A 26,912-nucleotide genomic window follows, 5' to 3' on the forward strand; every position below is an offset into this window, starting at 1 on the left:
TGGCCAAGTTTGGAATCTATGGGTTTAGATTGGCTATAACAAGGTGCATGATAAGACCATGCAACCTTTGCCCTCCACTTGGGCCTAAGCCTTTCTAACACCAAAAATAGGTCCAAACTTTGCCAAAAATTGCGTCACCTCCTCTAAAACACCCTAGCCCAAAATTTGAAAACCCTAATTATCTAAAGCACCCCATAATACAAGGGTAAAATAGGAAATACAAAGAAAATAAATCCTATGACTAAAATACCCCAAAATACAAGGGTAAAATTGGAATAAACCAAATAAATCCTACACTACTCAAAATTAGTCATAGCATTGGACCATGTGATGGGTTTCACATGAAGTACCATGGATGGTCCTCCATCATACCCTCCTTCTTGAGAAGGATTTGACCACAAATCTTCAAGTTCTTCCATTCCATTGATCCTTCAAAAGAAGTGAAACCACAATTAGGGGAGTAAAATATTAAAACTTAACTATGCAATCCTTAAGTACATAATTTGTTGAATGAAGGTGCTTAGGGCAAATGGGAAGAGCCAAAGAGGCATCACCATTTAAAATTTATTGACCCATGCAATTCATTCACCAAATCATCTAACTTAGGATTGGGTGCCTTTTATTCAATGATGGCTTTTAAAAAGGTGCTCATCCTCCATTGCCATCTTTCTTTGGCACCAAAAGAAGGAGGATGGCACAAGGGTTAAGGTTCTTTTGAACCTAGCCCTTTGTCTTCAAAGGAAAAATTCTTTTTTTCTTTTCTTTTCTTTTTGTTTTTGTTTTTGCTTTTCTCTTCATCATCTTTCTTAGCCTTTAGTTTGAGTTGGTCCTCATTCACTTGAGAGGGTGATAGAGGACACCACACAAACTTCTTACCTAAGTGTTGGAAACTTATTTTATTGGTGAGGCCATCATGGATTATGTGCTTGTCAAATTGCCATGGCCTTCCAAGCAAGACATGACTAACCTCTAATGGCACTATGTCACACAAAACTTCTTCTTGATATTTGCCAATAGAGATTGGTATGCTTGCTTGTTGGTTGACTACAGCACCTCTTTCCTCATTGATCCATTGCATTTTGTAAGGTTTAGGATGAGGTTTTGTAGTTAAGGCTAGCTTATCAACCAATCTAGTACTACAACAATTAGAAGTAGACCCACTATCGACAATGAGAGAACAAGTACTTTCTAAGACCTTGCATTTTGTTTGAAACAAGTTCTCTCATTGTGATTGGTCAATTTCACTAGATTGATTGTTAAGGAGCCTTCTAACCAACAATAGGTCTCCTTCACAAGGTAAGATTTCTTCCTCGGAATCTATGGCTTCTTCTTCACTACTAGAGGAAGAAGAAGTAGCTTCATCAAGGCTACTATAGTGGTCTTGGGCTTTTAAAACCATAGTTTTCTTTGTAGGACATTGGGAAGCAATATGTCCTCTTCCAAGACACTTAAAGCACTTGATTTCACTTGACTTAGACTCTTTGGAAGGTGCTTTAAAAGATTTTTCTTTTTCTTTTTCTTTTTCTTTTTCTTCTTTGGGATAAGGTAGGGAAGAGTGGCCCTCCTTCTTAAAACTCTTGAAATAAGAGGGAGTGGAGTCTTTTCGAAAAGGTTTTCTTGTAAGTTGATGCTCCACTCTTGAGCAAAGTTGAACAAGTTCATTCAAATCCCTATAAGGTAGAAGTTCAACTTTGTCTCTTATCTCAAGATTAAGACCACTTTGAAATCTAGAGATTGTGGTCCTCTCTTCCTCCCTAATCCCAGCCCTCATCATTAGCAACTCCATAGATTGCCTATATTCTTCCACACTAGAGGACCCTTGTTTCAATCTTTGAAGCTTATCCATAAGCTCTCGGTCATAGTATGGAGGAATATGCCTCCTTCTTAAGGCACTACGAAGCTCATTCCAATATTGGATTGGGGGCTCATGATTTATTCTCCTTTCTTTTTCTAAGGAGGTCCACCAATACATAGCATGCCCTTGGAAGCTAAGGGTTGCTAAAGAAACCTTTCTATCCTCACTTATTCCATGGCAAGAGAAAAGTTGCTCCACTTTCATTTCCCAATCTAGATAAGTTTCAACATTATCTTTGCCATGAAATGAGGGAAGATTGATGTTGGGTTCCCTATTGGAAGACTCCCTATTTCTATGATGCCTTGGGGGTCTTTGATAGTAACCATCATTGTGATGGCTACTAATGAAGATATCACTTGGAGGTTGGGTATGATGCCCTTCCTCCTCATGAGCACTTGCATACATATGCCCCTTTCCTCGTGAAGGTTGAGGAGAAGTGACTTTTGGTCTTGAACCACTAGCCTCTCCTCCCACAACTAATCTTTCAAGTAATCTTTTTATTTCCTCATTGTTTCTTTCAAACTCTTTTTCTTTCCTTTTCAATTCTTCTTCTCTTTTTATATTTTCCTCTTCTTTTTTTCTTAGGTACTCTTTCAATTCCCTAAGTTCATCCCTAACACTAGACCTAGTGCTACGAGAATTATGACCATGGACACTAGAATGTTCACTCATCTTTGATCAAGAAAAAGGTTTTCACAAATTGTTTTTCAAAAAGGGATTGAAAATGGTTTTCACAAAGAGTGAGTGATAAAAGGTTTTCACAAAAAGGTTTTCAAGGTGCAAGATAGGTAGGAAAGGCTTAAGTGCACAAAGTGAACTTTCAAGGGGAGGTGGACTACAATGAATCACTTAATAACCAAGCCCTATCAAGTAAAAATCACTAAGCCTTTTGCTACTTTTCTTACAAAACAATTAGCACAAGTAATAAGTGAGTGTGTGCACGTTACCCCTAGTAGGCAAAACAAGCCTTCTAAACGTAATTGCACAAAGATAAAGTCCTAAGCAATTATACTACTAAAAGCTTTAAAACATGCAAAAGGAAAGCACTTAAAACATGTTCTAGTCGAGGTCCTAGGTGAAGGTTTTCAAATCACCTTCAACTACACGAACTAAAACCAAGTAGAAGAGGTTTAATAATGGCCAAATTACAAACCAAAATAAGAAGCTAAGGCCAAAAAACACAAAGAGGCCGAGAGAGAAAAATTAAGCAAAAATCAAGTAAAACAAAGATTCAAGTCTTCAAACTCCTCCAAATGGGTTCCTTCACAATGAACAAACGTGTTAGACCTCTCCAAGTGTTTGTTCACTCCTTTATGTGTGGTGTAAGTCCCTTCAACGGCTAGGCTTGGATTCGGTTCACCCCTCCACTCAAATCCACCAAAGGTGTGAAAAATGACTAGAGTGGGTTTTGACCTACAATGAAATTAAAACCAACCCAAAGCAAGAGTCCAAGAAATAAAAACTGAAAAGCACAATTAAGAAAGGCTAAACTCAAAGAAAATTTAAGATGACAAAACAAAAGAGGCCAAGAAAGACAAGAAAAAAATTAAGACTCAATCAAAGAAAGGAAGCACACAAAGAGTAATCCTAGAAAGGCACTAGAATTAGGTTAGTGTTTAGTCCACTTGATTAAGTTCTTTTTGTTTTTCGGTCCAGCCAAAGGAAAGTCCCAAAAATAAGGTCAAATTGTCATAAGTCCAACTCCCAAATGCATAGCTATTTGTCCAAGTCCACAAGTCTAGCAACAAGTCCTTTTTGGTCCAAGAATTTTTTTTTTTTGTTCTAGTCTTTTTCTTTCTTTTCACGGCAATTTGTCTTTTATATGTCTTGGGTCCGAATTTTTTTTGTTAAATTAAGCCCAAATGTTGCTTAGGTTTTGCACTTGTGGATGGTCAAAAATTAGGTTAAACTTTAGGAGAGAAAGAGTAGGACAAGTGGCGTGAATTTAGAGGTCCTTAGGGAATATTTTTGAGTGGAATTGGTTTTGTTCTTTTTAGCACAAGTTGTTATACACCAAATTTCATCACACCTCTTAGATTCTTTTTGGGTTTCTTTTGGCATAGAAAGACAACCAAATCAAGTGAGAATGCAAGGGAGAGTGGGCGGTTATGCATGTGCAAGGAAATGTTTACACATGGAAATCACAAAATCACTTAGAACATGCTAGGACTAAATAGCATGCATGAATGACTCCTAAATGGTTCATATATGTCACGCCCACTATGTAATGCAAGATGGCATATTTTGTTGATGTGTTTCATGCAAAGTGTTTGGCACATACATGGAATTTATGTAGACAAAAATATAGGAAATAGTAATGACAAAACTTAGGTGGATTCAAAAATCAAAAAGCATGTTTATGACATTTTCATATGAGACTCAAGAAAAATGAAAAACATGGCAACCCTAAAAACATGGAAACCTAAAATTGCAAGGAAGGCTCACAAAGAACAAGGTGTGAACCCCAAAGCTATTCGGCCACACAAAGAAAACAAGAAGAAGGAAAGTGACCGAAAGCAAAAGACTCAAAGGAGACACAAAAAGATTAGATGTTACCCTTGTAGAACCTTGGCTCTTGATACCACTTGATGGGTTCCTTCTCCATGAAATGACGTAGAGATGATGGAGAGGAAGCCTTGCCCTTGATCTAGGTTCAACAAGGTGGACAAAAGGAGGAGATATGGTGAAGGAAAGGAGGTTGGCGTGAAATGATGGGGTTTGGGCGGAAGCACTTAGGGTGGAGGTGTTTGGGTGCTCAAAGTTGGCTCACTCCAAGGTAGGTGGAGGCCACTCTAGGTTTCACTCTCCAAGGGTGGAGAATGAAGGAAGGCTAGCCGAAGAAACCCTAGGGACTAAGGATAAGGACTTGAGGCATAAAAGCTCACTCAAATTCTATATAATCCAAAGTGTTTACAAGTGGTGGGGTGTGGGGTTTTTATAGGAGGAGTTGCATTTAGGGTTGCATGGCCGAAAATGCCAAGGCCAAATGCACTCCAAATGCAATGCCAAATTAACCCTAGATGCAACTTGGTGGCCAAGTTTGGAATCTATGGGTTTAGATTGGCTATAACAAGGTGCATGATAAGACCATGCAACCTTTGCCCTCCACTTGGGCCTAAGCCTTTCTAACACCAAAAATAGGTCCAAACTTTGCCAAAAATTGCGTCACCTCCTCTAAAACACCCTAGCCCAAAATTTGAAAACCCTAATTATCTAAAGCACCCCATAATACAAGGGTAAAATAGGAAATACAAAGAAAATAAATCCTATGACTAAAATACCCCAAAATACAAGGGTAAAATTGGAATAAACCAAATAAATCCTACACTACTCAAAATTAGTCATAGCATTGGACCATGTGATGGGTTTCACATGAAGTACCATGGATGGTCCTCCATCAGACTATCTCCCTCATGTGGAGTTTGCCTATAATAGAGTGGTCCATAAGACCACTAACATGTCTCCTTTTGAGATTGTTTATGGATTCAATCCTCTTACTCCTTTGGATTTATTGCCCCTTCCAGATGTTGCTTCCTTTATCCATAAAGAAGGCACATCTAGGGCTGAATTTGTCAAAAATTTACATGAGAGGGTTAGAAATCATATTCAATCCCAAACTGAAAAATATCAAAAATACAATAATAAGGGTAGAAAGGAAGTTGTCTTCAAGGAAGGTGACTGGGTTTGGCTGCACCTTAGGAAGGATAGGTTTCCTTCCAAAAGAAAGTCCAAGCTTAGTCCTAGAGGAGATGGACCCTTTCAAATCCTTAGAAAAATAAATAATAATGCCTATGTCCTAGATCTCCCTTCTAAATATGGTGTTAGTCCTAGTTTTAATGTTTCTGATTTGTCTCTCTTTATAGGACTTGCTACCCAAGAGGAGGATGCTTTGGATTTGAGGACAAATCCTCTTCAAGAGGGAGGGGATGATGGAGGAGGCCCATGGGCCAAGGGCCCAACTACTAGGGCTATGGCAAAGAGGATCCAAGAGGAGTGGGCCCAAGCTCAAGGAAAGCCCATCACATTGTTTAGTTGGACTTTGACTCAAGCCCAAGTAGAGTAGGAGTAGTGTAGGGTTGGGCCTTAGGGCCTTGTATTTCTTTTAGGCCTTGTATTTCTGGCCATTTAGATTAGGTTTTTCATTTAATGGTCATTTGAATTTAGGGTTTATTTAGGGTTACATGTGTATTTGCATTAAAATGTAATTAGCTTTACATTTGGAATGCATTTTGGCCATGTGCAACACATGCACATGGTGTGACTGAAATGCAACTCAAATGAAAGCTAAATCACATTCCAAATGAGGTGCACATGGTGTGGTTCCGGGTTTGGCTCCAAAATTTGAATTTTGAATTCAAATTTTGGGCGCCTAAGGTTAAGTAAACCATACCATGGTTTCACTTAACCTTAGGCTAACCCATGGTTCCTTTAACCTAATTATTCCCTATAAATTCAAAGTGGCCGAGACTTGTACTCACTTTTGGAATATACATATGAGATTTCTCTCTTTCATTTCTCTCCTCTCCGAAAGTCACTCACACAACCTACTTCTACCTTCCTTGAGCTCCTCTCTTTGTAGAGCTAGGTTGCCTTTTTACTTCTTCCGAATTTAGCTTGAGCAAGCATAGGTCACATTGTTGCTTCTTGGAGTTTCTCTTCTTGCCACTCTTCCAAGGAACCGAGAAGCATTGAAGGTATTCTTGAGGATTCACAAGTGGAACCTCATCATTTCAACTTTACAACAATAGGCATCTGGTCACTTGTAATCGGTATAGCTCGGCCTGACCCCTATACCGTGGTCACTTTATACACGTGTGCCTCGACCTTGCCCACACGGGATCAACTAAGTCCTAGAGGAGAACAACACAACGTCCACTCCAAAGGATAACTTTCCAAGGAGGGTTTTCAATAAATTGGGCTCTTAGAGCACCACAACTATCTCAATCCGCACAGTGGGATGAGCAACTTAAAAAACATCTCCTCTAGTCCTAGTGATCAATAACTTATCATCACAACTTAATCAACTTACAACTCGACATCACAACTCAACTCAACAACTTAAACAACGTATAACTTTTCAACTCATCATCTTAATCAACTTTTAACTCAAACAACATGGTATATCGTCACAACAACTCATCAACGTTATTTAACAACACATTTTAACAACACAACATTTCATTTCAACTTTAAGTAGCACAATCGACTCAATCATCATAAAATAATATCTTTTCAACACATGGCACAACATACAACTTTAACAACATACAACTCTTCTCTAACAACTTAACAATATTATCATCATGCACTTCGCAACATATCCATGTCCACACATAACATATAGCAACTTTATCAACTTAATTTCAACTAGCTTCAACGATATCATAGATCAACACACAACTTGTAAACAATTTCACAACTTAACTACAACATGCATCTCCAACAACATCATTAATAAATATTTAATCATATATTAGCAACACACAATATTTTTATCACATAACACAACTCATACTAATCAACCTAAGTACCCAAATGAGTTCCCAACTCACATACAACCAACAACTTTACAATCTAGCTTCCCTTACCTGAAGATTGGCTCAGAATAGCCAAGAAGCGGAATTCCCTTTCCGAAGTTCAACCCGGGACTTCAATCCGCCCAAGGCAAGCTTCCTAGTCCAGAGTCATTCTCTCTAAAAATTCTCTCTAAAAACCTCCTCTTCTCCTCAACCACTGAACCCTATTTATAGAAGTTCAGGAGTGGCCAGAACGGCCTGTTTCGAATCCGGAACGGCCCGTTCTGCACCCCTTCATCACGTACAAAAATCACATGCAGAACGACCCATTCTGAAACCAAAACGGCCCATTCTCCATCCAGAACGGCCCGTACTCCCTCCGGAACGGCCCGTTTTGGGGTTTGGAACGACCCGTTCTCCCTTCAGAACGACCTGTTCTCCCTCCAGAACGGCCTGTTCTCAACTACGTTTTATAGGTCAATTCAGTAGTTTGGAACAACCCGTTCCAGTTTGGGAACGGCCCCGTTCTGGGCTACTGAATCACCCATACTGGGCTTTTGGGCCTTCTGAAACAACTTGGTACGTTACACCGAGTGATTTGGAATCTATCAAATGATGGTCATTTCTCTTTAAAGTCTGCATATAAGGTGATTGGGTCCTTTCAAAATCCAACTCCTCAGCAAGTGTTTAAGGTATTATGGCGTTGGAAAGGCCCTGAATTTATTCGCATTCTACTGTGGAGGATAGCTCATAATAACTTGCTCACTAATGATCTTAAGGTGAAGCTTGGTTTAAGCAACTTATCATCTTGTAGTATTTGCGTGACAGGCACAGAAAATACTTTACACATATTGAGAGACTGGTCATTTGCAAAATCAATTTGGAATTAATTACTAGTTCGAAAGCTTTTGCATGTTTCTTTTCTGCTGACCTCCATAATTGGTTATTATATAATTTGTTAAAATTTGATCTTGCTTGGGAAGGCTAAAGAACTTTTTTTGCATTAGCTCTTGATTCTTTGTGGCATCGAAGAAATCAATTTCTCTTCCAGAATGCCAACATACCATTTGACCAACTAGTATTGGTTATCAAGAATAGAGTATCCTCCTTATCCACTGTTTATTCCTTTTTGTGTGGATTGGGGTTTCAGTCTCAGATCTCAATTTCATATTTGTCATTTGAGCAGAAGTGGTCGTATCCTCCCACCGGTGAGATCAAGATTAATTGTGATGGAGCAGTCTCAAACTCTAGTGTTGCTTCTTGCAGAGGGGTTATTTGGGATGAAGGAGGTAATTTGTGGCTGGATTCTCCTGTCAGCTAGGTAGGTGCTCAGTCATCCAATCTGAGTTATGGGCTATCCTATACGATCTGCATCTTTATCAGTCTACAAGATTGGATGTTGGAGTGTTTGTGGAAACTAATTCCTCATTTGCGGTACAACTAATTATTGGCGGATGTTCATCTACGCATCCTTGTAGTAGTTTGGTGCAACAAATCATATCAGTTTAAAGACAAATTATGTCTATATCATTTTCACATATCTATAGGGAAGCTAATTCTGTAGCGGATTGTTTAGCAAAATCCATAGTGTCAAGAAGGAAAGATTACATTCAGTTTAATTCTCCTCCTGATTTCATCTTTCATTTTTTAGAAGCAAAACACTTCTGCTGGTTTACTTTGAATAGTTTTGTAGTTTGACCTTAGCCCCTTTATTTACCAAAAAAAAGAACACAATTTTAATATTTTTTTGACATGATTTGAATATGAATTAAGAAAATGAATTTACTTTTATTCTTAATTAAACACTTATTTAACACTCTTATTATAAAAAAAAATTAAAAATTAACTTATTTATAAATATTACAAATCTCATAATATTTTTTAATTTATAATAAAACCCATTTTCATAGAAATTATTTAATATTTTAAGTTTTAAGAGATATATTTTATTTTCTAAGGGTGATAATCATCATAATTATAAAAGTTATATATACATGTGAGAATCGTGCGTGCTTATAGTAGTGCCACACAAACAAAAGCAGCACTATTTTGTGTGGTTAGAGTTATAGTGCAGTGTATAGGATTTTCCAATAATTTGACGTGGAAATTATATGTGTTGAATTGGTCCTAAACAGTCCTTTAAGGAAAGCCTCTTTGGTCAAAAGAATGCATTGAAGTTTCATTGTTAGTACTGCATTGACTGGCCCAACGTCTTCTTCTAAGTCTTGGCTAAGGCTACCTGGTCCCTTTTCTCACCTCACCACCTTGATTTCTTTCCTATATAAACAAAAAATGATCTCAGCCAAAGAGAAGTGAAGAAAAAGTCAGTGACAGGACTTGGGATGAGAGATATGTCATTCTATTTTTCATTACTATTTATCATTCTTTGGTTCAAAACTTGCGTGGATTCCTTAGATCCAATGTTTGAAGCCTGCGAGCCCCAGACATGTGGCAACGGCGCAAACATAAGCTACCCGTTCCACATCAGAGGGAAACAAAACTCTTTCTGTGGCCTAGCAGATTTCGAACTAACATGTGGCAACAACGGTTTCCCCATTCTGAATCTCGTCGACACTGACTACACAATTCAGACAATTTTCTACAACAATCATTCTCTTCGAGTGTCCAACCCTGTGTTTTTGCAACCGAATGCTTCCTCTTGCTTCGGTCGCACTCGGAACCTAACGGTAGCCAAGTTCAGGTTCCGACTGGCTCCGAACCAAAGGCAAGTGTTTCTGATCTACGGCTGCCACTTGGAGGCCCTTCCTGAAGGGTTGCAGGAGCGGAGGATTGGGTGCGATGCAGGGAACAAAACGACGTCGGTTTTAGGGTTGGATGCCAAGGAGGATCAGAATTTGAGATATGCGATGGAAAATTGCGAGGGTGGAATGGTAAATGCTGCGGTGGAAGATACGAATGGAGGGATCACCGAGGCATTGGGGAAAGGGTTTTTGTTGATTTGGGATGCGACTAACTGCTCGCAATGCATAAGGAGTGGAGGGAGGTGTGGTTTCGACCGAGACATGTATGCTTTTAGGTGTTACTGTCCTGATAGGCCCCATGCGGTGCGATGTGTTACAGGTATGTATCTCATCTAATCTAATAAAAATCCTTTTTTTTTAATCATCATTCAATACTTTCAAATTATCAATTAACAATTAATTTTATCTATAACACATCCTTCTAACCATTATTTTAACTTAAATATATATACAAGTATCAGATTCACAAGTTATTTAACCTTGCCTTAGTAAAGATTAATCCACGTTTAAGTAAAGTCAAGAGTTTAAATCCTGCTTTGTGTATGTAGCTGCGTTAAATTTTAGGGTCAGCTATCTTATTCTTTGAGGTGCTTCCAACATAGCGAAAAGATTAATCACTGCTATCGAGCATCGGTCCTGAATACTCCTGGGACAAAAAAAAATAAAAAATTCACAAGTTGTTTATATTAAAATAATGTTTAATTAATATAAATTACGTCCAAGTACAGAATTGTCTTTCACGGTTGCATTTGGAACATTGTGTCAAATGTTCATAGGGCAAAAGAAAAATAAAACACTTCTAATATTTTTTAAGAATTATTTTTTTTTACTAAATTAAAAAATAAAATATTTGCTTCATTTAAAAATTTTGTCTTGTAGATAAATATTCTATGGGTGTTTTTTAAATTATTAAATGTTGTTAAAACTAAATTCTTAATCTACCTGGTATTCGTGCATCCACAGGTAACTTTTTTTTAAAAAATATTTTTATAACTAAAATAACAACTTATTATATATCATCACATTAAGTCTTAAAGGAAAAAGAATGAATCATTAAAAAATGAGTTTTATTAAAGTTTTACTCAAAGCAATTAATTATTTTTCATTTTAATTTTTAATAAGAAATTTTTTAATTTAATCAAATAATTAATTTCAACATTTTACTTGATCATTATTCATTCAATAACTATTTTTTAATATAGTCTTAAATTAGTTTCAAAAAATAATGACAATAATTACAAATATTATTTATAGTATTTTATTAATTAACATATATCTCACACATTTAAAAACTAAATTTTAATATAGTTTAATATTTCTAATAAAACACTAATTCACCTGTTAATATTTTTTTTATTAATTTCAATTTAGAGAGAAAAAAAGTCATAATATCTAATAAAATTTAATAAAACATTTTTTAAAATCTTATTTATTGAAATTCAAATAAAAACTTTCAAAGTAATTTCATATTTTAAAATCTTTTTCAAATAATTTGTGAATACAATAAAATAAAATAATTTGATATACAAAATAATCAAAACTAAAAAAAATAATTTTTTTACAGAAATTAAGAGAATTAATCTTTAATTGAATATTCTTATTGGTATCATTATTATTATTATTATTATTATTATTATTATTATTATTATTATTATTATTATTGCATTAGTAGTTACACCAACATATTTTTTTAATATATATATATAGATATAAAATAAAAAATAGTTATTTCTTAATTACAGTAAAATAATATTATAATCAATATTTAAGATATAATAAATATTATTAAAATAGTAATTATTATTTATAAGAAAATAATTATATAAATTATAATTTTCAATCAAATATGAAGTAAATAAAAATAATTTTAATAATGATTATAAACATTATTAATAACTTTTCATTCCTTCTATATGTCATATTTCCTATAACAGTGCTTCAACTTATTGTGAATAAGGTTGTTTTACCATAAACAAAATAAATTGTAAAATTACGAATACAACAAACAACTCATACATGGAAACATCATGAAAATTGACAAATTTAATGTTACATTTAACATGTTTTGGTGGAATGTTACATTTAACATGTTTTAGCGGGGGTTTTCACCATGTAGATTTATTATGCTCACTTTAAAGTTTAAACTGTGGTGTTGACCTAGAAAATGTGAATGATTTTTTATTTATGAATTTGTTGAAATGCAATATCCAACATCTATTTTATTGTTTTTTTAATATTTTTTCATAATTTTTCATTCCTTCTGCATAAGAATGGGATATTCTTATGAAAATTGATTTTTGAATATTTTATATGAAAATTGATTGCATATATAATTCATTCAGACGTCATATGATTCTTGTTCCGGGTGAAGAACACTTGTCTCCTTACTCCTTTCTTAGCTGCCTTCGAGTCTTTCCGAGTCTTCCGTGCCGACCGAATTACTAACTCCGAATTGTGGGGAGGGTACCTGCAAAGGCACTCCGACGATCAAGTCAGTGTTCGGTTTAGAGCAATAAATGTGCTAGTGGGAATAGTAACGTACCTCATTTATGTCACATCACCTGTATATTTATAGTGACATGTTTGGGCCTGGTGGGCCTTCATTCTTGGGATGTGGGTAATACATGACTTAACCTTAATCCTGTCTTAATCTGGCCTGGTGATTAGTATCTAAGTAGGTATTTGGTTTGCCACGTGTTCACCATGGGTTTTTCACTATGTTTTCGGCTAAGCATAAGGCCGAAGGGGTGTTCGGCCAAGCTTGGGGCCGAAAGGACGTTCTTGAGTAACCACTTCTCTTTGGGTCTTTCCCAAGGGACTAAAAGAGTGTTCGGCCTAGTCTGAGGCCGAGGGGGTGTTCGGCTAAGCTTGGGACTGAAGGAGTGTTCGGTCAAGCTTGGGGCCGAAGGGGTGTTCGGCCAAGCTTGGGGCCGAAAGGACGTTCTTGAGTAACCACTTCTCTTTGGGTCTTTCCCAAGGGACCAAAAGAGTGTTCGGCCTAGTCTGAGGCCGAGGGGGTGTTCGGCTAGGTATGGTGCCGAAGGGGGGTGCTGTGGTTCATTGGTTCGGGCCCCCCCCTCGGCCTATCGTTTGACCGAGGGGGTGCCACGTGGTATGGCTCTTCGGTTCGGGCTTCCTTCTCGGCTTAGTCTGACCGAGGGGGTGCCACATGGTATGGCTCTTCGGTTCGGGCCCCCCTCTCGGCCTATTGTCTGACCGAGGGGGTGCCACATGGTATGGTTCTTCGGTTCGGGTACCCCTCTCGGCCTATTGCGTGACCGAAGGGGTGCCCACCGGTACACTACCCCCTCAAGCCCGAGGATGAAAGACGAAGGGGTTTTATGCGAAAGAGGCTCGGGGATATTTAGGGTTTAAAATATGGGGGGACGTGCATTTTCGGGAGTCGTGTCGAGTAGATAGTGACCGTTGCATGCTACCGCCGCCTTAGGGTTTCGTGCCTTGGGGTTGTGTCGTTTGGCGTGCAGGTGCATTTATTATGAGCCTCTTGGGTTGCCGTGCGTGACTTATATATAAGGTGTTGAGGTGGGGCTCTTTTCCTCGTACTTTTTCTTCATTGCCTCTGGCTTTTCTTCTCTGAGCCGAATACTCCTAAAAGGTTGGTTTTATTTTTGATCTTAGTGATAATGGCCACCGAAGGTGTTACATTGTCGTCAGGGTCCTCGGCCAGCGAGGGGGGATCGGCCCAAAATCCGGATGCCGAGATGTTGGCGTTTAACGCCGAAGTAGAGACGGTTGGGGGTCTTGGTGAGTCGGGCCCCGAGCGTAGTGGGGAATCGGGGAGTTCCTCTAGGTCGGAATTGCCCGATGCCGAAATGAGTCCCGGGGATTATAGGCAAAAATTTCCCCCCTGTGAGGTCCCCGGGTACGACTGGGTTGATGGTGAAGTGGCGGCCTACTTCTCTCGTTTTCATGAGAGGGCCGCCGTGATACGCCTTCTGAGCCTTTGCACGATGGGCCGATGGGAAGGTTGGGACCCTTATCCGATCATGCTTCGACGATGCCGAGCCGAAGGCCCTGGGGAGCTCGATCTGGTTTTCCTTGCGAAGCGGGAAGATCAGGGGGATTTCTTTTACATGTACGAGTGTTTCTTTCGGGAGTTAGGGATGTCACTTCCTTTTGATGATTTTCAGATGGGGGTCCTCCGTGTATTAAACGTAGCTCCGACCCAGTTGCACCCGAACGCGTGGGCTTATATGCAAGCGTTTCGGGTGTTATGTAAATACCATTACGTAGAGCCGACTGTAGGTTTGTTTTTGCATTTTTTCTGTACACGTCCGTCTAATAAGACGATGAAGTGGTTGTCGCTGATTCAGAACCCCGACCGACCGCTATTGACACCCTTTACATCGTCCTTTAAGGGCTTCAAGTCAGGGTTTGTGAAGGTGATCATAGACCCTGTAGCCGGCAGAAATTATTTTTACGATGCCGATGGGAAGCCCCTTTTTCCTTTTTATTGGACTCGTCAGCCTCGGAAGTACGATGACTTCCCCGAGGATATGATGACCGATGCCGAATTGTGGGCCTTAAGCATTCTTAAGGGATTGCCGAGGTGCATCCCGTCTCGGTTTCTGGTGCTGCTTCCCAAATCGCCTCGGCCTCGTTTTGAGCTAGAGGGTATGTGTTGTTTTATTTCCCTTTGCTCGTGCTTGTTAGGTTGATTTGTGACTTGGTGTGTTTTTGCAGGTTGGATGGCGCAGCAAGGTTTGGGCTTGTCATATCGGCAGTTAATGAGGAACAAGGCTCCGGCTGGGTCCTCTGCAGAAGATCATCGCAGTGTCGCGATTGATCCCCAGCCTCAAGTGATGGAAGCTCCCCGACTGGCGCCCCCTGTTATTGCTCTTCCCGACCCAAAGAGCCGGAAGAGGAAAGACAAAGGGAAGAGAAGAACTGACGCAGCCGGTCCGGAGGTGCCGCGGCCGAAGCAGCGCAGGGTTGAAGGGTCTTCGTCGGATTTGGCGGTCCCTTCGGCCATTGTGGCCAAAGATTTTCTGTCTGAAGAGATCCGGCCGTCGAGGATGATGTCTTCGGATTTGCTGTCGGCTCAGGGTCACACGATGCTTGACTCGGCCTCTCCCTCGGCACGATGGGCTATGGCCTGTGAGTTACATGTTCGGGCAACGGCCATTTTTAGGAAGATGGCCTTGGAGCCGATGGGTGATCTTCATAACCTCCAGAAGAGTTTGGAGGATACTAAGGCGGCCCTTCAACAATCCCTGTCGGCACAAGAGGCACTTTCCAATGACCAGGCCGCGTCCGATGCTGAGATTGCCCGATTAAAGGGAGCGTTTGCGGAGATGGAGGCTCAGGCTTTGGCGGCTGAGGAGGCAAGAGTCCGAGAGGCGAAAGAGGCCGCTGCTCGGGAGGAGGAAATGAAAGCCGAGGCCGATGCTGTTATGGCCGCTTTTCGGGCCGAATGTGAGGGTAAAATTGTGAAGGAGCACGAGGAGGGGTTTTGGCACGCCGTTCGGCAGGCAACCCACTTCGGCGCTTTTCCCTCCGACTTTTCTTTTGAGTTGAGCAAGGACTTTTTCCAGGGAGAGTTCCTGGATTTTGCCGAGGCACCGGATGACCTTGAGCCGGATAATGCGGCCCCGCCTCGATCGGCCCCCGCCGAAGACCCTGGGATGACTTTGAACGACGACGACGACGAGACCGAGCAGACAACCAATGCCGATTAGGCGGCCTTTGCTCTCGTCTTTTTGATACATCTGTTTTGTTGATGATGTATAGGGATAGGGTATACTTTTTGTTTTTCTTTTTTGATTCCTTAGGCCGAATGAGCCAAATTTGATTGTACCCCCCCGGCCATTAGTGCCGTTTTTAACTTGAATGAAATTTTAGTTCCTGTTCGGGCCTTCCTTTTACTCTTGCTTATTTACATAGATATTGTACCTTCATACGGACCTGTTTCCATTTTAACAATAACATAGAATCTTCTTTAGCCGAGTGAGGTGTACCTTGGAGTGAGATTGCTTGAAAGCCAGTTAAGATTTCAACCTTGGCCGAACAAGGTTGCTTGGGAGGGAATTGGTGTCAACCTTTGCCGAGCGAGTGGCTCGGGAGGGCATTTGAATTTTCAACCTTGGCCGAGCGAATGGCTCGGGAGGGAATTGGATTTCAACCTTGGCCGGGCAAGTTGCTCGGGAGGGGATCGGTGTTCGACCTTGGCCGAGCGAGTGGCCCGGGAGGGAACTAACTTTTCAACCTTGGCCGAGCGAGTGGCTCGGGAGGGGATTGAATTTTCGACCTTGGCCGAGCGAATGGCCCGGGAGGGAACTAAGTTTTCAACCTTGGCCGAGCGAGTGGCTCGGGAGGGAATTGAATTTTCAACCTTGGCCGAGCGAATGGCTCGGGAGGGAATTGGATTTCAACCTTGGCCGGGCAAGTTGCTCGGGAGGGGATCGGTGTTCGACCTTGGCCGAGCGAGTGGCCCGGGAGGGAACTAACTTTTCAACCTTGGCCGAGCGAGTGGCTCGGGAGGGGATTGAATTTTCGACCTTGGCCGAGCGAATGGCCTGGGAGGGAACTAAGTTTTCAACCTTGGCCGAGCGAGTGGCTCGGGAGGGAATTGGATTTCAACCTTGGCCGGGCAAGTGGCTCGGGAGGGAATTGAATTTTCAACCTTGGCCGAGCGAATGGCCCGGGAGGGAACTAACTTTTCAACCTTGGCCGAGCGAGTGGCTCGGGAGGGAACTAAGTTTTCAACCTTCGCCGAGCGAGTGGCTCGGGAGGGAATTGAATTTTCAACCTGGGCCGAGCGAATGGCTCGGGAGGGAATTGTTTTTTCAACCTTGGCCGAGCAAGTTGCTCGGGAGGGAGTTGATTTTTGACTTGTAATTAAATTGGACGGATAAATGATTCAAAAGGGGCTTGTTTCTTTTGATATGGTGCCTCGTTAAAAACCTTTCCCAGAAAAACCTCCTTCACATTTTTATAAGAGGATAAAACCTGAGGAAGGAAAAGAGTACACCGAAACAATTACAATTTGTTAACTAAAATAATGCTTTAAGTGCGTTGCGTTCCATGTTCGGGGAATAGCCTTTCCCGAGAGCTCTTCTAACTTGTAGGCACCGTTCCTTAAGTTATGCATTATGCGAAAAGGGCCGTCCCAGTTAGGTGCAAGTTTGCCCTGAGCTTTGTCCTTCCTTGCTTCACCGGTAACTCGCCACACGAGGTCCCCGGCTTGAAACTCCCTCGGTTTCACCTTGGTTCGAATTTTCTTTGCCAACCTGGTTCTACAGGCCTCCATGTTCACCAATGCTTGCTCTCGAGCTTCGTCTACCAAGTCCATCTCAATATTGAGAGTTTCCCGGTTGCTATCCTCGTCAAATTGTGTTCGTCTGAGAGAAGGCTCTCCCACCTCAACTGGTATCATTGCATCTGTGCCGTAGGTTAGCCGAAAGGGGGTCTCCTTGGTTGAACTCTGAGGCGTGCATCGGTATGCCCACAAGATTTCCGGTAGCTGGTCCGGCCATGTTCCTTTAGCCTGTCCGAGACATCGTTTCAACTCTTTAAGGATAACCTTATTCGCTGCCTCGGCCTGACCATTGGACTGGGGGTGCTCCACCGAGGTCATTCTGTGCTTGATTCCTAATCCGTTCAAAAATTCATTGAAACGTCGATCGGTGAATTGCAGTCCGTTGTCCGTGATCAAGGCGTACGGGATCCCAAACCGGGTAATAATGCTTTTCCAAAAGAATTTTTTTATGTTGCTGGCTGTGATGGTGGCCAATGCTTCCGCTTCGATCCATTTTGTGAAGTGGTCGACGGCTACAACGAGGAACTTGACTTGGCCTTTTGCAGGTGGAAATGGTCCCAGAATGTCCATACCCCAGATGGAGAACGGCCAAGGAGTGGAGATGGAGTGTAACCCCTCAGGGGGTTGGTGAGTTAAGGGTCCGTGCTATTGACAGGGCTTGCATTGTTGAATGAAATTCGAACAGTCCGCAACCAGGGTTGGCCAATAGTACCCTGCTTGGAGAACCTTGGCTGCTAGGGTTCGGCCTCCCGAATGAGTTCCACATACGCCTTCATGGATTTCTCGCAGCACATAGTGCGCCTGGTCCGGTGTTAAACATTTCAACAGGGGGGTCGAGAACCCTCTTTTGTATAAGTCCCCCGCGATCAGGGTATATCGCGCCGCCCTAACCCTCATCTTTTTTGCCTCCAATGGGTCATCAGGTAATGTTCCGGCTGTCAGGTACCCCTTTATTCCTGTCATCCAGTCGGGGCTTTCATGCTGGACCTGTAAACACTCTGGTTTGGTGATGCTGGGCTTCGGCAAATCCTGTTGTATCACACTTCGTAAGTGGCTGACTTTTTTGCTGCTGGCTAGCCTGGCCAATTGATCAGCTCTTACGTTGAGTTACCGAGGCATATGCTTGACTTGGACATCTTCGAAGTCGGCCTTTAGCTTATTGAACGCATGAAAGTATAACAGCAGGGTCGGCTCTTTGATTTGGAAGACGCCGCTGACCTGCCCTATTACTACTTGTGAGTCGCTCCAACATTGTAATTTTGGGATGCCCAAGTCTTTTGCCAGTCGTAGACCTACCAAAAGGGCTTCATACTCAGCCTGGTTATTGGACGCTTTGAAACCGAAACGAAGTGACTGCTCGACAACTACGTGGCCCGGTCCTTCCAAGATGATACCCGCTCCACTGCCTTGTTGGTTCGACGATCTGTCTACATGTAAGGTCCAAAGGTGTGCGTCGGGGGTCGCCGTCAACGTGAATTCGTTCAAGAAATCAGCCAAGCTTTGCGCTTTTATGGGCCCTCGTGGTTCGAATCGGATGTCGAACTGTGACAATTCGACGGACCAGGAGACCATTCGTCCTGCCAATTCGGGTTTTCGCAGAACCTTGGTTATGGGAGTGTCCGTTCGGACGAGCATACGCTGACTCTGAAAGTAGTGTCTGAGGCGTCGAGAGGTGTGGACGAGGGCGAGGACCGTTTTCTCAAGGTGTTGGTATTTGGCTTCGGCATCTTGTAGTACTCGGCTGATGAAATAAATCGGCATCTGTTCCGATTTTTCTTGCACCAAGACGGTGCTGATGGCCTTGTCGGACACTGATATGTACATGATCATGTCCAGCTGGGGGTCGGGCTTAACCAACAACGGCGGGGTAGCGAGTATCGCCTTGAAGCTGTTGAAGGCTGATTCGCACTCGTCGGTCCACTTGAACTTGGTGGCTTTCTTTAGAAGGGACATAATGGGTCGTGATTTGTCTGCCATGCAAGGCAGGAACCGAGCCAATGAAGCTATTCGTCCTGCCAAGCGCTGTACTTCTTTGACATTAATCGGACTCCTCATGCTGATGATAGCCTGACACTTGTCAGGGTTAGCCTCTATCCCCCTTTGCGACAACATGAAGCCTAAAAACTTTCCCCCCGCTACTCCGAATGTGCACTTAGCCGGATTCAGTCGCATGTGATGGCATCGTACTTCGTCAAAGATGGAGCGTAGGTCTCTGATGTGGTCGGGTCCAGAGGCAGATTTGATCACCATATCATCTACGTACACTTCCAGACTTGTCCCAATCTGGTTACGAAAAATCTTGTCCATGAGCCTTTGATAGGTTGCCCCCGCGTTTTTTAAGCCGAATGGCATTACCTTGTAACAATAGTTCGCCGAATCAGTGATGAACGCGGTTTTGGCTTCGTCCGGGGGGTACGTGGGTATCTGATTATACCCGGAATAAGCGTCCAAGAAGCTTAGTCTAAAGTGGCCGGCCGCGCCATCGACTAGTGCGTCGATGTGAGGGAGAGGGTACGCGTCCTTAGGGCATGCCTTATTGAGGTCGGTATAGTCAGTGCACATCCGCCACTTGCCGTTCGACTTCTTGACCATTACTACGTTGGCCAGCCAGGTGGAGTACCTGACCTCCCGAATGAAACCTGCTTGTAACAACTTGGTTGTCTCCTCTTTGACTGCTTGGGCTTTTTCTCCACCCACTTTCCTCTTCTTCTGGGCAACGGGCTTGGCGTCCTTACACACAGAGAGCCGATGGCAATGGAAACTGGGATCAATTCCCGGCATATCGGCGGCAGTCCAAGCGAACAAATCAGCGTACTGTACCAGGACTTGTTTGATCTTACACGCATCCGTTTCGGATAGTTGGGAGCTCAGGAATGTGACCTGCCCCTCTTTCGTCCCGAGTTGAAAAGGAATTGTTGTTTCAATCGGCTCGACCCTGCCCTCGTCTGCCACTCTCGGGTCCAACTCCAAGTCATCGACTGGGTCTCGTTGGCTGGTGTCTCCGATGACATTAACATCTCGGGAAGGCCTTGGCGTCGGTGGAACTCTTAAGCTTGCAAAGTAACACTCTCGAGCCGTTTTCTGGTCCGCGTGGAGGGTGATGATCGCTCCCTCTTCCGAGGGAAATTTCATGGCTAAGTGAGGTGTGGAAACGATGGCCCGGAGTTTGTTTAAGGATGGCCGGCCTAACAAAATATTGTATGAAGTGTTGGCGTGCACAACCACATATCGGACTTTGATTCTCCGCCTATGGTGGTCGTCCCCAAAGTAGGTGTACAGGTCGATTGTTCCCCTGGTATCCACTCGTTCACCAGAAAATCCGACTAAGGGCTCACCATAAGGTATTAGCTCTTGTTCGGGGATGCCGAGCTGTTCGAATGTTTTCCAATATAGGATGTCTGCCGAGCTTCCTTGATCAACCAACGTCTTCTTAACCACGCAATTGTTGATTTCAACACTGATGACCATTGGGTCATCCTGTATCGGGTCTACCCCTTTGAAGTCTCGGTCGGTAAATGTGATAGGAGGCATGTTAATGGTTGCTCTTCCCACGACATTTACCGACTTGATTGCTCTCAAGTGCATTCTTCGGGCGGAGGATGTGCTTCCTCCTCCCGCGAATCCTCCGGCAATTGTATTTATCACCCTCCTGGGTTGACTTCGTTCAGGCTGCCAGTCACTTCTTTCGGGGGTCCTGCTTCTTTCCCTAGATCGATGCCTTGGGGGTGCTCTGTCACTGTTTCCTCTCCTTTCCCGAGAGTTGTCATATCTCCTCCTTCCCGACGGCTGGGTGAAGTTCTGGAGATGGCCAGACTTGACAAGGTCCTCAATGCGGTCTCGGAGAGCCGTGCATTCCTCGGTGGTGTGTCCCCTGTTCCTGTGGAAATGGCATGTCTTGGTTTTATCCGCGTGGGGCGGAGTCATGGCTCGACGGGGGACTGCTAGGATTTCTGTGGCCAGCGCCTGCTCTAACACCTTAGCTCTGGTGGCGTTGAGCGGTGTGTACTGCGTATACCGGGGCCCCCTGTGGGCTCTTTCCCTGTCGGGGACGTCCTTCGGGCGTGGTTTTGGGTTGTACTCCTTCTCAACTTCCTTCCTTCCTAGAAAGGAGTCGGACCGGTTCTGGTTTCGGAACTCGGCCAACTCTTCCATCTGCATGTACTTCATGGCTCTTTGTCGAAGCTCATCCAAGTCTCTAGGTGGTTTTTTGCATAAGCTGTTCACGAATGGGCCTGGTCGCAGTGCTGTGGTGAGGTGGTGCATAGCCACTGCGGGATCTAGATTTCGAATGGACAAAGTCATCTTTCCGAACCTTTCCATGAAGGCTCTGAGGGGCTCCTTCTTTTCTTGGCGGATATTGATCAACGCAATGGACGTGAGTTGATGAGGTCGGCTTGTAGCGAACTGTATCACAAAGCGGGAAGATAAGGATGTGAAAGAGTCCACTGTCCCGGGTGGAAGCCGAGTGAACCAATTGAGTGCGGGTCCTTTCAAAGAAGTAGGAAAGACTTTGCACATGATTGCGTCGTCATCGGTGTACAATCCGACCTGTGTGACGAATGCATCGAGGTGTTCTTCAGGGTCGGCGGTTCCATCATACTTCTCCAGGGTTAAGTTTTTCCAATTGTCGGGTAATCGAGACCCGGCAATGTCTGGTGTGAATGGTGTTCTTCCCTGCCTTCTTTGTTGATCTTGCGTTGCGGTGGTCGGCACTCCCGACGGCCGAGGAATATTAACTTCCTTGTACCATCCCGAGGATTCGCCATGTTCCCGGGTTGACTGATTTTGTGCATCGTGCATGGGCTGCCACGTCCGGTTATCGCTCCTAAGCTCGGCGTTCTCTCTTCTTAAAGCTGATAACTCGTGAGCGTCCTTTTCTCGGAGCCTCCTGAGTTCCATCATTTCGGCTCTTAACTGTTCGAGGGCCGAGGAGGGATTAGGCTGCTGGGATCGGTCCACGTATGATTCTTCCATTCCGTCATTCTGATCGGTTCGCCGTATGGGAGTACCTCGGGGCATCCCGTAAGGGTGCTCGGTGGCTACGTTCTCTTGCTGACTTCTCGTAAGTACCATCTTGCTCCGGGGTCGAAGACCGTTCTAACTTCGGGGTCGAAAACCGTTCTAGCTTCGGCCCCACGGTGGGCGCCAAAATGTTCCGGGTGAAGAACACTTGTCTCCTTACTCCTTTCTTAGCTGCCTTCGAGTCTTTCCGAGTCTTCCGTGCCGACCGAATTACTAACTCCGAATTGTGGGGAGGGTACCTGCAAAGACACTCCGACGATCAAGTCAGTGTTCGGTTTAGAGCAATAAATGTGCTAGTGGGAATAGTAACGTACCTCATTTATGTCACATCACCTGTATATTTATAGTGACATGTTTGGGCCTGGTGGGCCTTCATTCTTGGGATGTGGGTAATACATGACTTAACCTTAATCCTGTCTTAATCTGGCCTGGTGATTAGTATCTAAGTAGGTATTTGGTTTGCCACGTGTTCACCATGGGTTTTTCACTATGTTTTCGGCTAAGCATAAGGCCGAAGGGGTGTTCGGCCAAGCTTGGGGTCGAAAGGACGTTCTTGAGTAACCACTTCTCTTTGGGTCTTTCCCAAGGGACTAAAAGAGTGTTCGGCCTAGTCTGAGGCCGAGGGGGTGTTCGGCTAAGCTTGGGACCGAAGGAGTGTTCGGTCAAGCTTGGGGCCGAAGGGGTGTTCGGCCAAGCTTGGGGCCGAAAGGACGTTCTTGAGTAACCACTTCTCTTTGGGTCTTTCCCAAGGGACCAAAAGAGTGTTCGGCCTAGTCTGAGGCCGAGGGGGTGTTCGGCTAGGTATGGTGCCGAAGGGGGGTGCTGTGGTTCATTGGTTCGGGCCCCCCCTCGGCCTATCGTTTGACCGAGGGGGTGCCACGTGGTATGGCTCTTCGGTTCGGGCTTCCTTCTCGGCTTAGTCTGACCGAGGGGGTGCCACATGGTATGGCTCTTCGGTTCGGGCCCCCCTCTCGGCCTATTGTCTGACCGAGGGGGTGCCATATGGTATGGTTCTTCGGTTCGGGTACCCCTCTCGGCCTATTGCGTGACCGAAGGGGTGCCCACCGGTACAATTCTATTCTGGTATATTCTTTGGCCTCTTTTAACCTTTTATATATTAAGAAGACAAAATGAAAAGAAAAAAAAAAGCTTTTCTTTTCATTTTAGTAATATTTGCAATCATTTTGTGCGGGTACGTCCCTTTGGTTGCAACTTTTGTTTAGGTGTGTCAGAACAACAGTGAAGTTTAAACATAGAATTTCATACAAATTATTGAAACTTTGATCGTAATGAATTTTTGTTGGAGTTACTAATGCACAAATTATTCTGTAGCGTCAAAGACAACGGCTCACAAGTTAGTGATGATCATAGCATCAACAGGTTAGCATTTTACTAAATTTACTTTGTCAGTTGCCAATTATCGTTTATCTTTTCCCTACATTTTCCTTTCTTACTATTCTTCAAACAGTTGAACCCAACAATGTTTTGGTAAACAAGAACTTAAACTATACGCAAAGTTTAGCACAAAAACTCTAGCAAAAAATACATGCACCAGCATAACTTTTAAAGAAAGATGGATAATTAGGACTAATGACGCTTAAAAAGGATAAAATATATGATAGTCAATAAAACTTCTCATGAGAAAGATATTCAATTCTCTATTTCTTAAACAAAAAAAAAATGGTTGTTAACTCACGTTAATAACTCTAAAGGATCAATAGAATCATGATAAAGTGTGTTTTAAGAATTTCAAAATTTTGTAAAAATTGATTTTACTCTTTATGTTTTAGAAACAATGATTGTAGTCCTCATACATTTTTGGATATGTAGTAGATTTTGTCCTTAATTTTACACTTCATTTTGACCTACTAAGGATCAAATCCATTATATTTTGTTAGATAATCTGTCTAATATTATTATATAAAATATACTTATTAATATTTCTATTAGTAAAAATATCATATTAAACTTAGTTGAAATTGTATAATTTACTCAGTCTATCATTATTAAATATGTTATTAGTGACTTGAGGAAATAAAACAAGATTTATAAAAATTATAAGAACTAAAAAAGTGTTTTAAAATTGAAGAATAAAAAATAAATTTATTTTAAATTTGAAGGACTAATAATATATTTAATTTTTTTTACAATGTAGGGAATAAAACTAATTTTGATTAAATATTAAGGGATATAAAATAATTTTTTTATCTTATATTTTTTAAATCATTTTTGATGCTGAGACTAAAATAGGCGAACTAAAAAGTCAATTATTGGAGATTGAGCATTTGTTAGAATTATTGATGAAACAACAAATGAAAATTATTGTTCGAATATACTAAGAGTTGTAACTCTTGAAGACCCACAACCATTGAAGAAAAAAAAAAGCATTTTTGTTAGTATACATTAAATAGTTATTTTTTTCATGAAGAGTTGAAATCTTTTGTGAATAAAGATAACTCACTTTTTCATCCATTCCAGAAACAAGTCCCATTTATTTTATAAATAAGGAGGCTTGGGAAAAATGTTGAAGTTAATTCTTTTGAGTACATCCTTGCGAAAGTAGTTAGGTATATTTAATTATGAGACGAAGTACTAATAGAGTCTTTTTATAGAACAAACAAGTTTATTATGACTGAGGACACTTTTCACCATTTCATCAATTACAGTTTGTTCAACAATTTTGGGAGTTGCAATTTTTATTATCATAATCTACCGCATGAGAAGGAGATTAGGGAAGGATAAATCTAAAGTTCATAAAGATTTTGAGGGCTTTCTCAGGAATCAAGGACCACTTGCAATAAGAAGGTATAGTTACTCAGATATAAAAAAGATGACCAACTCTTTTGCAGAAAAATTAGGCCAAGGAGGATTTGGAAGTGTTTACAAAGGTAAGATACATGATGATCGTCTAGTTGCTGTGAAGGTGTTGAATAGCTCCAAAGGTAATGGAGAGGAGTTCATGAATGAGGTTGGAAGCATTAGTAGAACATCCCATGTTAACATTGTCACACTATTGGGGTTTTGTTTTGAAGGATCTAAGAGATCACTAGTGTATGAATTCCTACATAATGGATCTTTGGAAAAGTTCATATATGGAACCAATGTGACCAAAGTAGAGAATCAATTGAATTGTGAAACACTATACAGAATTGCGATTGGTGTTGCTCAAGGATTGGAATATTTGCACAAAGGGTGTAATACCAAAATATTCCATTTTGACATAAAGCCTCACAATATACTCTTGGATGAGAACTTTTGTCCTAAGATATCAGATTTTGGGCTTGCTAAAATTTGTCCTAGTAATGAGAGTGTGGTATCCATGATGATAGCTAGGGGAACTCCAGGATACATTGCTCCTGAGGTATTTTCAAGAAACTTTGGAAGGGTCTCTCACAAGTCAGATGTCTATAGTTTTGGAATGATGGTATTGGAAATGGTGGGAGGGAGAAAGAATATTAATGTTGAAGTTGAAAATACTAGTGAACTTTATTTTCCTTCTTGGATTTATAAGCGTGTAGAATTGAATGAGGATCTTGCACTTAGGAACATTACCAATGAAAGTGAGAGAGAGATGATGAGAAAGATGGTTATAGTAAGCTTGTGGTGCATCCAAGTTGATCAGTTAGACCGTCCAACAATGCATGCAGTGGTGGAGATGCTTGAAGGGAGAGTTGAGACCTTGCAAGTACCACCTAAACCGTTCTTGTAATCTCCTTCAAGATCATTGCGCCATTCTTGAACAAATTGTTGTAATAATTCCTTGTTAATTAGTCATTGATAATACATTATTCTAATTGTTGACAATTTCCAGAAATCTGAACAATTAAAATAACTAGGTATTGCGCAGGTTTATAAATGAATATATATTATATAGTTTGAAGTTAATGCAAATACTATTAAAAATAAAAATGTTACATTAAATATTAAAATTAAATGATTGTAAAATAGTTGAATTTATAAGTAAAAACAATTCATTTGATAAACTTAATGAAGATTTAACTCTAAAGTGGACAATATGTTACCAATGTGAAGTTGTGTGTTCAAATACCTCGCCAAAAATAACAAATACCGTATAAATCTCCTCTTGATATAAATATATATCCTCTCAAACAAAATACCCTTTTCCTTTTGATAAATATATATCTTTCTCATACAAATAATATAACAATCCAAGCAGTGGTATCATAGTCATTGATTGGGTTTGGTGACAACTAATATCCCATACATACAAGCAACAACAATGTCAAATGTCACTAGTTGGATTCGGTGACAACCAATAATCCCGTAACCCGTACATAGAAACAATAATAAAAATGCATTGCAAAGACAAATTTCGCTGAATGGGAGGTTAAGTCCTTTATTTGAAGGGAGGATTGTTAGGATATGTACCAAGTTCCACATCATTAGAATAAGAGGAAAAATAATAGTTTATAAAGCACATACATAGTCTATTAGTTAAAGACCTTTTAGATGATAAT

General features: G+C 41.7%; 1 protein-coding gene across 2 annotated transcripts; it reads left to right on the forward strand.

Annotated features, from left to right (window-relative positions):
• The first annotated feature begins 9,164 nt into the window (after positions 1-9,164).
• LOC109790189 (LEAF RUST 10 DISEASE-RESISTANCE LOCUS RECEPTOR-LIKE PROTEIN KINASE-like 2.1) lies at positions 9,165-26,238 on the forward strand. Of its 2 annotated transcripts, XM_083066131.1 has the most exons (3): positions 9,455-10,452; positions 23,767-23,814; positions 25,101-26,238. In XM_083066131.1, exons 1-3 carry the CDS (start codon positions 9,714-9,716, stop codon positions 26,141-26,143), a joined length of 1,830 nt encoding a protein of 609 aa, XP_082922257.1. In that variant the 5' UTR covers positions 9,455-9,713; the 3' UTR covers positions 26,144-26,238. The 2 variants fall into 2 exon arrangements, with proteins under 2 accessions (XP_020208895.3, XP_082922257.1); XM_020353306.3 differs by lacking the exons at positions 23,767-23,814; positions 25,101-26,238 and adding an exon at positions 14,838-16,018 and having other exon boundaries at positions 9,165-10,452.
• The last annotated feature ends 674 nt before the right edge of the window (positions 26,239-26,912 follow it).

The sequence above is a fragment of the Cajanus cajan genome, chromosome 11, assembly GCF_000230855.2.
Source record: "Cajanus cajan strain Asha chromosome 11, NIPB_CcT2T_4, whole genome shotgun sequence".
NCBI lineage: Eukaryota > Viridiplantae > Streptophyta > Magnoliopsida > Fabales > Fabaceae > Cajanus > Cajanus cajan.

Bases quoted from the DNA above. Each gene is read 5' to 3' on its own strand.
- LOC109790189 (XM_083066131.1), top strand. From the start codon at position 9,714: ATGAGAGATATGTCATTCTATTTTTCATTACTATTTATCATTCTTTGG. The intron at 10,453-23,766 runs GTATGTATCTCA...ATTATTCTGTAG, and splicing joins TGCGGTGCGATGTGTTACAG to CGTCAAAGACAACGGCTCAC. The intron at 23,815-25,100 runs GTTAGCATTTTA...CATCAATTACAG, and splicing joins GATGATCATAGCATCAACAG to TTTGTTCAACAATTTTGGGA.